The sequence below is a fragment of the Maylandia zebra genome, linkage group LG22, assembly GCF_041146795.1.
Source record: "Maylandia zebra isolate NMK-2024a linkage group LG22, Mzebra_GT3a, whole genome shotgun sequence".
NCBI lineage: Eukaryota > Metazoa > Chordata > Actinopteri > Cichliformes > Cichlidae > Maylandia > Maylandia zebra.
The window spans coordinates 32461004-32474994 of record NC_135187.1 but is presented as its reverse complement, the minus strand read 5'-3'; the positions used below and the strand labels follow the sequence as shown (position 1 = coordinate 32474994).

The 13991-nt window shown below is 39.4% G+C and overlaps 1 protein-coding gene across 1 annotated transcript; it reads left to right on the top strand.

The window, feature by feature from the left end:
• Positions 1 to 10025: 10025 nt before the first annotated feature.
• On the top strand, positions 10026 to 11667 carry LOC143414582 (uncharacterized). The gene is made up of 3 exons (XM_076879284.1): positions 10026 to 10781; positions 11092 to 11259; positions 11581 to 11667. The coding sequence occupies exons 1-3, from the start codon at positions 10221 to 10223 to the stop codon at positions 11665 to 11667; spliced, it is 816 nt and encodes a 271-aa protein (XP_076735399.1). The 5' UTR covers positions 10026 to 10220.
• The last annotated feature ends 2324 nt before the right edge of the window (positions 11668 to 13991 follow it).

Below are 13991 nucleotides of genomic sequence, written 5' to 3'. Positions count from 1 at the left end.
AAAACAGAAACAAAGCAGGTGAATATTAAAGTGTAGTGGGATTGGGGGAGTAGAAGGAAAAATGTGATGGCATTAAAGTTTTTTTCTTTTCCTCCAGCAAATTATCTTCCTTGTGTGCACTTGGGACACAGTCAGGGAGCAAAAAAGCCCCCCCCCTCCCACACACACACACACACACACACACGCACCCCTCCTCACGCGCTCATACATATATTACACATTTGCTAGAGCGAATTTTTCTTTTGCTGACTTTACATTTAAATGAGAGAGGGGGATTATCCTAATGTCTGACGCTTAGGGCACAAGTGTGGCATGCACACCCCCTCCGCATGTGCAGAACGGGACGCCGGTTGTTCCTTTTGTTGCCATGGCGACAGACGGCCAATGAAAGCACAGCGGGGTAAATCTTGAGTCAAAACATTTGGCGCGTTTTGAGCAAGGTAAGGAGGGTAAAAGGTTTTAATCTTTTTTGGGGGGTGGGAGGAGGGGGGGTTGTTTCAAGTTTTATTGGCAGTGTGAGCAAGATTGGGGCGGGGAGGGGGTGTACATGCACATCCAGATACTCACAGCCCGGCCCTATCTCCACCTCAGCCCCCCGCCCCCAACCCCCGCCTCTCTCTCACTCCTCACTTCTTTCTCTTCCTTTCTCAGGCAGAGAGATGGAGCAGAAAGTGGCGTGTAATTACATCCTAATCTTTGGCTGGTATCTGCTCTGCTACAGGGGCTGTTAGTACAGAGAGCTGTCAGGGACACACTAACACACAGAAACACACACCTCCAGAGATTGTGTCCAGAAGTCTACACATTAAATCTGTGCTTAAATGGCTGTGTGTGTGAAGTCACCGCTCGACTGATAGAGGAGCGTGTTCTAAGAGACAGATGGGCGGCTGATTTGACTCCAGCATGTATGTATGGATGCATTTGGTTATATAATTGTACTTTTGACATACAGCAACTCTGCCTCAGTTTTATAAAGGAAAAAAACCTGATGTCCTCTACATTTGCGATGTGCACACGCTCATTTTCTAAGTCATCGAATCATCTAAGTCGAGCGAGTGATCTCATAGTCCAAAGTGGTCATTCAGTGAGGCTGTTCGTACGTCTTCCACGCAGACGAGGAAATGCAACCAGTCTCCACACACATCCAGGCCAGCCGGCGCATCATATCGCGCTTCCCCCAAGCCCTGACGATATATATACACGGTTCTACAGCTGAGGGGTCTTGCATTATACATGCAAAGCTAATTTGTTGTGCGCACACATGCAGCACGGAGTCAGTCACAAAAACACACGCATGAAAACATGCACTTAACTCCATTTAAAGTGCACGGAAGTTGTTAAAAGTAGGCCAGGGCTTGCCGAGGCCGGAGAGTGTAAACAAGTCCTGATCAGTTTGGTTCCATTCCAGTGGAAGGACTCTGAATTAAACATAACATACACTAGATCTGTTTATCCAGGGGCCAGGCACAGACCTCGGGCTATGTTCAATCAATCTGGCTGCAGATTAAATCAAAGGGTCGCTCTGCATATACAGTACTGCTGCTTATACTGCCAGGTAAACTACCATGGGGGGGAGTGTATTTTATCTGGGAAGTGCATCAAGATGTCAACATGTGTACATTTGTTAATTGGCATTCTGAAGCGGCATTGACTTTATAATGAATGCAGTGCAAGGCTGAAAGCAGGCTCGAGCACGAAAGCTGGAGCTTTTTTGTTTCCTTTTGCTCGACACATTATTTTATGTTTGAGTAATGCACGCACATTTCTCAGTTGTTTTGTAACTCCTGCTCAGTAAGCAGCTTAACGTGCACTAAAGTGATTCATTAACACGTTCCCCCTCAGGAGTTATCGCGGCGTAATTAAGGCAGGTCGCAGCTTATCTGTTGACCAACAGGTCCATTGTCGCTATCCGGCTTTGTTAAATAAGGATCAGGACCAAAACATATTAAATACAGCTTGCAATCAACTAGTGGTAAGAAAATTGGTTGAAGTACTTGGTATTAAGTAAAGTTAATAGTTTAGTGCTTTGACCGTCAAATCATTTTAAAGATGATTTAAAATGCAGAAACACACAAGTGTGAGCAGCAAAAGAAATCATGCATGGATTGCATATGGCTGCTTCAGTTACAGTGCCCAGGTGCCGTTTGTAATGCGTGAGTGTCATTTGGAATGGAGCCACCGTTAATGACATTAGCATTTGTGCTTTTCTTACTGTGACAGCTCTAAATGGCTTTGCCATGGAAAGACATCTCATGTCAGGAGGCTCAAATGAACTGAATAATTACCGCTACTGAATCAAAAATCACAATTTCAGAGTGCTATTTTAAAGTCGCAGGATTCTAATTAAGCTGCGGCCCGCTCGTTAACGACAGATGCTCTGTGGCCGCACATTTACTCAGCTGTAGGTAATTAACATGAACTGCAGTAGGTGATCAACCAGGCTCGTGGCTAGCAAAGAGCTGTCTCTAATCACCAAAAAACAAAGGAGAGATTACAGTTAACCATTACTTTAGAAGACAGATTCAGTGAACTTAAAATTGATACAAGTAGCTGAGCTGAAGCAGGAAAATATTCGTTGGATACAGGGTTGGGTGATATGGGTGCTTTTCCATTGGCAAATACCCCCCAAAACTGTTATTTTTTTCTTGGTCGCAATGTAACGGCTGTTCAATTTTCATAAAATAATAAACATTTCTAGTAATTACTGCTATAACACAGAGTTTGGAGCACAAACTTCTAGACATTTCAAATTTTTAAGACAAATAAAAGAAATTCTGAAAAAGATACTACCCAGAGTAACAGAAACTAGCATAGGCTAGCCCTTATGTGACAGTAAGTAACTTCAGTTCTGTATCTTTTTAGCTAAACATGTTTACATTAGAAATTTAACATCATTTTATTCCAGCTCTTACAGACTAGCAGCACTGCTGACAGTGTGGTTACTCTCTCAAAACAACAGCAGCTAACACCTAACTTGTCAGCAATCAATAACAAACATCAGTCACAAACTTTCCATTAAATGTTCAGCAAATTCATTTTTTTTAATCAGCCATTTAGTATACCACTCCTCCATTATCTAGTGCTCTGAAGCAGCTTATCTTGCCAGGCTGAAAAGCTAACATTAGCTTAGTAGTAAAGCTTTGAAAAATACCATCAGAAGTCAATAGCAAGTTAGCAAAACATCCAGTTACAAGCTAGCTTGTATAGGCATGTTCTGTAGTTCTGTGAAAGAAAAGTTTTCACAAGATTTTATGAAGCCCTGTGACAACCCATGTTTTACTAGCTGGTAAAAACATCTTCAGGAGCAACAACAAAATAATCTTTTATCAGTTTTTCACACCATTCTGGAGGAATTTTGGCCCAATGTACAACGTAGCTTTAGCGGTCTGTACTTTGACGGGACAGCTTGATGCTTTTCTTCATCAGCCATTTTTACCATAGATTTCCTCATGTGTTTGGAATCACTGCTCTGTTGCATGAAAAAACTTTGACCAAGGTTTAGTTAATGGACAGATGGGCTCATGGACTTAAGAATATTTTGGTGTACAGAGCAGTTCACAGTCAACTTAACGACCCCAAGGTGCTCAGCTCCTGTGGTTGCAAAACAAGCCCAAATCATCACCTCTCTGCTAACGTGCTTGACAGTTAGTATGAGGTAATTGTATGTATTTGATATGCTGTGTTTGGCTTCCTCCTAACATGGTACTGTGCATTATAGCCAAACATCTCCACTGGTCTCATCTCTCCAAAGGACAATGTTCCATAAGTCTTGAGGTAAGTTGTGTTGTAACTTTGAAAACCTTAGCTATGCAACTTTTCTAAGCAAGTTCAGCCTTTTCTTATTTGTAGTGAACTTTAACATTTAGAACTTTAACTGAAGGCTGTAGAGTCTGAGATGTAGGTCTTCCTCTATTTGTAGTTTGCCTAAACATTGCATGGCCTGACCTTGTGTATGAAAACTTTCTCTTTTTTTCAGTATACTTTATTATATATATATATATCAGCTTTCACACTTGGCAGACATGAGCCTCATTAAATCATGCTCATCCTTCACGGCCTTCATGACGTACAAAGTGTAAGTTACCCTTCCCTGGTTTTATCCAATTTGTTCTTCACCACATCTGTGGGTACAATTCAGTGTTATTGCAGTGAAACATATCAGTGACACTGTGACCTCAAGAATGAGTATTAAAACTCATAATAACAGATTAGTTTGCATCCAGCTGTAACCGAGGCCAAATGTATTCTCCATGAGAAAACAGAAGGGAAAAAAATCTCGCAGACACAGACACTTGGAGCAATTTATGCTCACACACACACACACACACACACACACATTTCCCCTCCAGGCTAAAAAACTCTTGAGGTCAACATGAGGTCACCTGGGCTAGATCATCGACCTCTTGATGAGTGTGCATCCTGAGCCGACCTTGGCTCTGTCCCCACACTGGTTCTGTTTCTCTCTGCTCTACGCTGCCCTGGGCCTAGTCCTATCTGTCTGGAATGGCAATGAGCCCAGCTATTTTCAGCTTTGTTTTGCACTTACAGGCAGACCTATAGACCCTTGCAATTTTTTGTGTGCGTTTGGTTTTTTCCGCAGCGGTGCGGACATTATTCTGCACTAAAAGAGTCAGATACTTCAGATGGCACGAAAGCACCTTTATCTGCTGTAAAGCGGGGTGAGGAAGTCTGAGCTTTAAAAACGGCATCAGTGAGAGAGGAAGAAGAGAGAACGGCAAAGTGCGTTTTTCGCCGTAGGTGCTCCAGCACAAGCGGGGCCAAGTGTTGATTAAACAGACCAGAAATACAGTGGGAATAAGAGGCAGAGCAGATAAGAGCCTTCCAAATACAACACATACACACACATACATATTGCTTCACACAAGGACAGGAGCGCAGCAGACAATATCTACCTCTAACTGCACTCACAGTGTTTTCATGCCAAGGAATTACAAATTATATCTATTTAACTCTCAGGGCCACAGAGAGTCTTTGTGAAGCCTGGAAAGTTGAAGCTGAATTTAGCGAGGAACAACAGGCAATGCTGAGTATTCACCACCACCAACTTTATCTCTTCAAGGACTCGCTGTTTCCTTCTCCTACATCCATAAATTCTTTTGACAATTAAGTCAAGAATATACAACTTAAATCAAATCAAATCACTTTTATTGTCACATCACATGTGCAGGCACACTGGCACAGCACATGCGAGTGAAATTCTTGTGTGCGAGCCCCACAAGCAACAGAGATGTGCAAACACAACAACACAAACGAGCAAAATACAAGAATGGCCAACCTGAAACTAATAAATATATGTACAATATATAATAGTGTATGCATTTCTGGATGTGTATACTAAATATTTTCCTACGTGTGTGTGTGTGTATACACATTTTTACAAATTAAATAGTAAAAAAAATAAAAATAATAATAATAATAATAATAATAATAATAATAAAATATATAAAATATACAGAGTTGAATATGTGCAAAACAAGTGGCATTTATATACAGTATGGAGTGCATAATGTTAAAAAAACTTATAAAGCCAGAGAGAAGAAAAAAGACAATACTGGCTGAATTGTGACTTAAGGTTTTGGCTTTTGTAGCTTTAAAGAGAATTACTTTACATTTGTCTGCTTTTCTGTCGTCACCCGGCTCATATCCATATCTTCCACTAGGACATGCCAACAAAGACGGCCTGTGTTGTGTTGACAAACTGTCGTTGCCTCTCGTCCATACGCTTTTAACCTATACGATGCGAATGCGTCAGCTCTGATGCCTCGAGCCACATTCCTAGAAATGGCAGCGCATTCCACACAAGCCACCCATGCGCCGTGCGTACCCCGTGCTGCTCTGCGGGCCGCAGAGCAGCACGGGGTACGCATGGGGAACAGCAGAATTTGGCAAGTTTATTTGTTTATTGTTCGAGCCGCTTTAGCCTGTTGCTTGTGAATTGAAGTGACAGCAAAAGCTGTAAAGAAGCGGTTGGGGTGAAACGGGGTGGCGATTTTTCTTTTTTCACATGGCTGACGACGCCTGTGCATGATGTGCAGCGTAACATCGAATCATCTCATGTTGAAGGTAACAAGGTTGGACAATTGCATAAGCAAACCATGCATGGTGGGGTCAGAGAAGTGTTTTCAATGCAGGAGGCGCTCGGGCACTTTACTTTGTGGTCTAGGTCACCCACGTTTCCACAGCCATCACAGCCCGATACTCAGACACAGTCATACTGTGATAGTTGTTATAGGTTCATGTGGAAAACACAGCAAATTAGATTTCAAGTGTAAAAACTTTGGGTATTTGTGGGTGTAGAGTGTGAGAAAATGTGAGCCATTATGTGGCTACTGTAGACAGCTGGATAGTCTGGATTGCTTTTGAGAGGTGAGAAAATGCATTTTCTCTTAAATATCACTTTAAAAGCAGAGAGTTTCAGTATTTAGCCTGTGGACTAAAAATCATATGAAAAGGGGGATTAACAAGACATTCAGTTTTAATCCATTACATTAACTTGCAATTTATTATTAGATTATAGACTGTATATAAAGGATGGTCATTGCCTACTGGTCTGTAAAGTTCTGTTTTGAAGACTCTTTTTTTTTTTTTTTGAAGCTCTGTCTTATTAGCAAACAAGCAAACTTTTTAAACAAGCTTGCCTTTGTAGAATTTACTGGTGTATCAAACAAACACAGATACATTGTAATTAGTGCTAAGTACTCTACTTATAACAAAACAGAAATTCACCCTCTAAAACTGGAGCACTGACTTTTCAAATTAATGGTACAACAATTGCTTCTATTCCAACTACGATGAATATGGGATCAGACATCTAGTTCTGTGACTCATATTAGCTTAGCTAATATCAAACAAGAAAGTTAGTAACCTTGTAGGCAACTAAATGCCATTCATAGTAATTATGCACCTGCTAATGAATAGCTTCAGTCCATAATAAGAGTAAAATGGTTGCATTTTTAAACCCTTTAAAACCAGTTGGAGCAGGCACGCTCCGTTTTGCGTAACTATTTTTAAATCCCTGTAGAACTGGAACCACGTAAGCTAGCGCAATAATTATTTTTGCATATGAAACCGGACGAGTTGTACTTACATTTTATGCCATCAGCTTGTCCTAGGTCACGATTTCCTTCCACATATAGCTTTGCAAAAATTGCATAAAAAGCAATTGCAGCAAACACAAAACATAATATTCCAGAAACACGCTTTGCCGATAAGATCAGCTTTTCATAACACTTCGAACGTCAGCGTGAACTATCGCATGTCCGCCATTACCTGCCCAAAACCGGAAGTGGTGTCATTTTCACGAAAAATGTGATTTTTCTTTTACCTTCAGGCCTTATAAGCCTATACTGGTGCTTTTAAAAGTCATGTTTGACTTTATGCTTTTCTGTATAGTTTCTGGGATGCTTAGAACTCAAATTGCACTGCTGGAAATAGTTTATTTTGATGCATAGGCTGGTTTTTTACAAATTTGCATTATAGTATTTGTTTTTCCTGCAGTATATAAAAATTGGTGTATCTCAAAAATAAAACTATGACGACACTCAAAATAAATTTCCAGTTATTGGAAACTATTTTCAGGAACTTCTTTGTATTTGCAGTTTTGAGGGATAAACCTCTTAAATTTCTCTAACTAGAAATATATGTAAAAAACAAAAAACAAAACAAAAATGATTTTAAATTTTTTTGTAGTTTATTGCACTTTTTTGCAATTTATGTAGTTACTATGGACTTAATACATACATATCATTAAATTTGGGCTATAATGGTTGTATTGATATATAGCAACTTAAAATGCTCCCACAAATGGCACTACAGCATGTAAAAATATAAAGATATGCTCTGGCGCATCTAGCTCATAGTTTTCTCTCATGGTTCAGTGTCTGTTCACACAGAAAAAACTAAGCAAACACTAAGTGAACCAAAATAGACCACTACAAACCAAGTGAGAACATTTAGTCCACTTCTTAGTGTGCCTGAGGCAGAAAAACAGTTGTCTTCTGACCTGGTACATAATGTGAATACTTTATATTAGTTTTATAGCTAGCTGCAAGTCTGTGCTTACCGTTTATGTACCCTGCACATCAGTCTTACTGTGTTTACACCAAGAAGGAATATGAACCAGTTTCAATGGAATAAACACTGCAGATGTGAAAAAAGTATTATTCAAGACTACATGTTCAGTTCATGGTGCCCTAAGTAGGATTATCATCATGCATCAACAATCTCTGCACAATCTCAAGAGCACGGAGGAGATTCCAGGAAGCAGTTAGTTACTCTAGGAGATTTGGACAGGGCTGTAGAAGGTCCTTAACCCATCAGCAGGACCAGTATCTGCTCCTTTGTGCAAGGAGGAACAGGATGAGCAATGCCAGAGCTAAAAATTTACCTCCATCAGGCCACTGATGTGAATGTCTCTGACCAAACAATGAGACTGACTTAATGAGGGACCCACATCTTCTTCTGGGCCCTGTGCTCACTGTCTGGCACACTGTAAACCCCAACAGTCCACCTGACTTATAAAGTTTGTGGATACAACAATTGAAATGCGTCACAAAGTTGAAACAACTTAAAACTTTTCTGTTCTCTTAACGATTCAAACAGTTATAATTGTACATGGCTTAGAAGTTAAGAGTAAATACTGCTTTTTTAATTATGATTTTTGAGTAAATGTTTTTTTTTCGAGCTCCGCATTTGTACGTCATGACGTCATGACGTTTTCTCTCTAACCTGAACGACGTTGACAGAAAATTCTGTTCAATATGGCTGCCCTTCTCGAGCGACCGGAGAGCACATTTGGAGAAACTTGTAAGTAAAACGGAACCTTCGTTATGTTTATTTTTTCCGTAAAAAAGCAAGTATATTAATATGTTGCAGCCATTAACTTGTTTTTGAATGCGCCGTTGTGTTAAACAGCACAGACCCAGGTAGTGAATTGTTGTTCGCTGTTGTTCGCGCTCTTTTTCAAACCGATGATATCGTCAGTTTTACAGTTTTAACCGATTAAAACACAGTTTTAATAAGAATTGCACATAAAGAAAGTGTCTTAGTGATATTTTAACGACCCATTGCCAACGCAAGAAAGTTGGCGTTTTTACAACAGCAGCCTCATTGTTCGGCCGGGTTTTTTTCTTCTTCTCATTAGCATCATTCAAAAGTGACTTAGCTAGCAGTGGCAACTTCTATCTTAAGCAGCAGCCTGTAAAAGAAGTAGTTTGTAAGTAGAAGTTCTGTGTAATATTACATGTATCTCACTGATGTATTATGTACTATTGCATAACAATGTGTCTTTGCAAAGATTTATCCCGCAGTTTGGCTTGGTTTTTTAAAATAACTGCAGTGTAAATTCATATGTATTCTGTGCTTTTTTTTTTTTTTGCTTTTTTTTTTCCAACTTAACAGAATTTATACATGGTGAGACAATGTTGATTATATGGTAAAAACTTAAAACTAAAAGAGGGTTACTGTTTACCATGACTAAATGGAATGATGGCCTGTGACTTTGTAACATCTGAAATTCTTACCTATGTTTTGGATTGTTGGATGATCGGCCATAGAATTCAAGACTGCACTCAAAGTAAACAGCAGTAATTGTAAGGTTTTTTTTTTACCATGCTAAGTGTTTATTTTGTCATGAAATGTACAGTGTACTTTTGAAATTTTTGAAAGCTGTAATGATGGCTGAGTATATAATTATCACTGACCATAATAAGGTTAATGGTATGATGTACAGTGTTTTTATATATGAGACGATTCATTTTTTAAAAATCATCTCCATTCCTTGTTTTATTCATAGGATGATGGCAGTATCCCAAAAGTTCCTGCTGAGAGTTCACCTCACCACAGATGTTGTTGTGAAGGTTTCTCTAACTAAGCGGCCTGAGTCGGTGGAAGAACTAATCACCATACTCCGTGAGAAGCTCAACCCAAGGCTGGACTTTGAGTTTACCTTACAATACGAAGACTCCGACTTTGATGGGCAACTTACCTGCCTACTGGATATTCAAGAGTTGCCGGAGAAGGGCACACTAAAAGTAGTGAGATCTGAAAGTGATGTCAGTTCTTGTGCAAGTTCTGATACAGACATCCTTCTTCATGTGCCTTTAGCTCAGCGTCTGAAGTGTTGGCCTGACACTTTCCCAGTACCTACCTTTTCTTACGAAGTTGAACATCTCCTTGAGGAGGGAAATAGAGGCTTTGAGATGTCTGGAAAACATCTGAAGTTGACTCGAGCCCAAAAGCACAACATCTTGGAGACCATGGCTTCAGTGATGCACACCTTCAAAGCCTATCCGAGTGATGGAGATGTCGGTTTGGCAGCAGAAGCTCTTGTTACCACTCATCCATGTCTTAAAGAGCCTGGAAGTAGGAATGGAAGTTATGGTTGGAAGACCAGTTTAAAATTCAAGATGGGAAATTATCGCACCAAGCTAGCCAGATCTGGATGTGTGGAGGTGTCTGTCAATGCTGGTAGGAGGAGTGTTAACAACCCTGAAGGAGAGCATCCCCACTCAAACATAAAAAGAGCCAGAAGAGCTGAGGTGAACTACCTCCCAAACTTTCCAAGAGGAGAAGATCAGATCAGTTTGGAGGATATGAGAGTCCAGATAAAAAATGAGGTTGAGAAGACTGAGCCCAACAAAGTAATGATTGAAAAACTGATGCAGACTACCTTCGCACTTCGTCGCCATGAAATTGTTCAAGACAACCCAATGGTAAAGAACTTCTTAGAGAAATGGCCTGCTCTGCGATTTGACTCTCAGGTATCTGTGCTTTGATTTTTTTCTTCTTCTTCAGTTTAACATGAAACAATGCAAGTTCAGCAGATCTCTTCAGATTCAGATAATAAATAAATAACACATAAATAAATAATGGATAACAAACAAAAATATATTTCAGCTTTGTGATACACTTGTGCTTGTGGTTCGGGTCCAATTTAAAGAAAAAAAAATTCATAGGACATCTATAAAGCAAGGTTAGACAGAAGTTGGGCAATTCCTCTTTAATGATAAGATGTAAATTTGGTCAGTAATTTGGCTTCATGTTGGATGTTTTTGTCCTGTTTTATTTTAGATTTGTGCGGAGTTCCACCGAGTCACAAACATTAACCTGCGGAACCAGTTCTACGCTGAACTTGACAGACACACACCACGACTTATGGCTCTATACAGACAGAAGGCTGCACGGACTGGCAAGATATCAGAGGCTCTGCGAACCATCCTGAATCATTATGATCTTCAGGTGAATATTGATAATGATAAAATTAACACAAATTAAAAGTTTCACTGATAAAAACTCAATTTTTCCTTGCTTTGAACATTTGTGTTTTATACAGATTACAGCTCTGATCTGGTATGTTACTTTAAAATACTGTGTAGGATTTTTGTCAAATGAGTAAGATACAGACTCTTTGTCATAAGAGACAGAAAGGTTGTGTCTTAAAAGAAATGTCTCCAAAATTATGTAGAGTCACATGTCATGCAGTTTCATAAACATGTATTCTCCCCAAAGAATGACACCTGAAAACTTTGTGTTCAATGAACTTTTCTTTTCCCTTTTTAGGAGGCGCCTGATATCAACGTGAAACGCACTGCAGTGCTTCGTGCCCTTCCTGTATACCTGCGGGAGGAGGACCCAGAATTCTTTTAGACATGTAATGTAAGTGTATTTTTGCATCACCTAAATTCTGCCAGTGAGATAAAACACCATGGATTTTTTAAAATACAATTTAATACCCTAGCAGCTACCAAATTGTACAAGCAAAATACCCTCTCTTTAGAAAACCCTCACACACACACACAGGGTCAGGAGCAGGGCACAGGCGTATCACAGCACTTCGGCTACGCTGCAGGTGGCCCCAAAAACAAGGCTGAAGTCAAGATTTAGTTTCTTTTTGAGATAAAGTCATAAAATAAAAAATGACTTCTTTTTTTTCTTTTTTTCTTTTTTTTTTTTAGAAAAATAACAAACATACTAATTATGTAATGCAAGAAGCTAACGCGTTAATGTACATTTTTCAAAAAAGTAGAGTACCCTAACCCGTTACAAAGTAACCCACTACACTGCTGAATTTTTTGCTAGATTACAGGTCTTGCTTGTCACATTCTCTCAAACCAACCTTACTTATTGATACTGTGTCTATTCCAGGCAGACACATTGGATGAGTCGACCCTCATTGACACTCCAGTTGCCCTTCTCACAGTGGTTACCGACGGCGCTTCCCAGACCAGTCCATTTTACTTCCTCAAGCATGGCCATTGTGGTGGAAGGCGACTTGGTGATGCGTGATATTCCCAGATTTGCAGATGCATTTGCCTTATTGTTTGGCTTGATCTATGCTCTGCATTTAGACTACCCCAGGAAGCTCGTTCACACATTTACCTTTGTCCAAAAAATCTTCATGGGGCTTGTTGACGGCAAACCTCTGAAACCCTGCCTACATGCTCTTAAAAATGATTTGTTGCTGAAAGAGTAGTTCTGGAAGGAATATAAGGCAATGTTTGTTAGGACATGCACTCTGTTACTGAGCACTTTGTTTTAAGCACTTTATTTAAAGCACTTTAAGTTTACTACAGACTTTGGGTGGATTTAACTCCATCAGTTTACCTAACTTTGCTCTGGTTATTTGGAAGATGATCATCTTTATTTGTACCCATTTTATAAAATTGTTTTTCATTTCTTTTTCAAACAAAAGTGATTAGTATTTGACTTTTTATTTTGAATTTATGTATTTTGAGAAAGATGCAATTAGGACTGATGTTGTCCTTTGTGATTTTATAAAAAGACATGTTCTACATTGAATTTATAATGCTCACTTTATGGTGCCAATGTCCATGTTAGTGGTTTTATAAAAACACTAAGTGATGTTTTTACATTTCCATAAAAAATGTTAAATAAACAAAATGTAAAGTAAATGAATTTCTCTAATTTTTTTTACTAGTCTACACTCAAACATTTAAAAATAAATATCTTTTAATTAATAATCATATAATTTGCGTTTAGTTTGTAATATAATTGCATTGTGTTGGATCAAAATAGTAAACTACAAAAAACACAAAAATATTAAAATTAAAGTATATAGTTTTTAAGTAAAGCTCAATTAATAAAATAAAAATATAATTTAAAATTTTTAAGTTAACAATAAATACAAATTTTGAGTACCCCATACTTAGAAAAGATGAGTTTGTGTACTTAAAACTTTTGAGGTAATCAGTTTCCACAAATGTTTTAAGTTCAGTCAACTGATTCGGGTTTACAGTGCACCGTAAAGCCTGACTGGCATTTGTCATAGAATACCAGAATTGGCAGGTCCACCACTGGTGCAGTGTGCTTTTCACAGATGAGAGCAGGTTCATCCTGAGCACGTGTGACAGACATGAAAGGGTCGGGAGAAGCTATGAACAATGCTATGGGTCAATGATGCCTGCACAGACCTCCACAGGCTATGCAATGGCCCCCTGCCATCAGTGTTGGGGAGTAACGGAATATATGTACCGCCGTTACGTATTTAAAATACAAAATATGAGTAACTGTATTCCGTTACAGTTACAGTTTAAAAAGGTGGTATTCAGAATACAGTTACTTTGTTGAAATAAATGGATTACACTGCGGTACTTTCCTGTTTCATTTTGTCGCGGGTCAGGACTGTTTGGTTTTGTTTGACAGCTACGTTCTGTTGTTCCAGGCGGCAGCGTTACGGTTGCCATGGTTACAGGGCGACGCTCTCTCTCTCTGTGTTTCCTGGGTGAGAGAGCGCCTTTTCGTTGTTGTTGTTGTTGTGCTAAGCTAACAGGCAGAATGCTACAAGCATAGCTCTAAAGAATGTAGCATCATGGGCAGTGTAGTCCGTGTTGCAGGGAGAATGGACTGCCATACACGTTATGGGTCTGTGAGCGCGAGGAGGGAGAAAAAGGGGAGTGGAAAGGTACGAGTTGTCATCGAGCAAAAACGGGAGCTGGAAGCATGTAAATATA

Bases quoted from the DNA above. Each gene is read 5' to 3' on its own strand.
- LOC143414582 (XM_076879284.1), top strand. From the start codon at position 10,221: ATGTCTGGAAAACATCTGAAGTTGACTCGAGCCCAAAAGCACAACATC. The intron at 10,782-11,091 runs GTATCTGTGCTT...GTTTTATTTTAG, and splicing joins CTCTGCGATTTGACTCTCAG to ATTTGTGCGGAGTTCCACCG. The intron at 11,260-11,580 runs GTGAATATTGAT...TTCCCTTTTTAG, and splicing joins TGAATCATTATGATCTTCAG to GAGGCGCCTGATATCAACGT.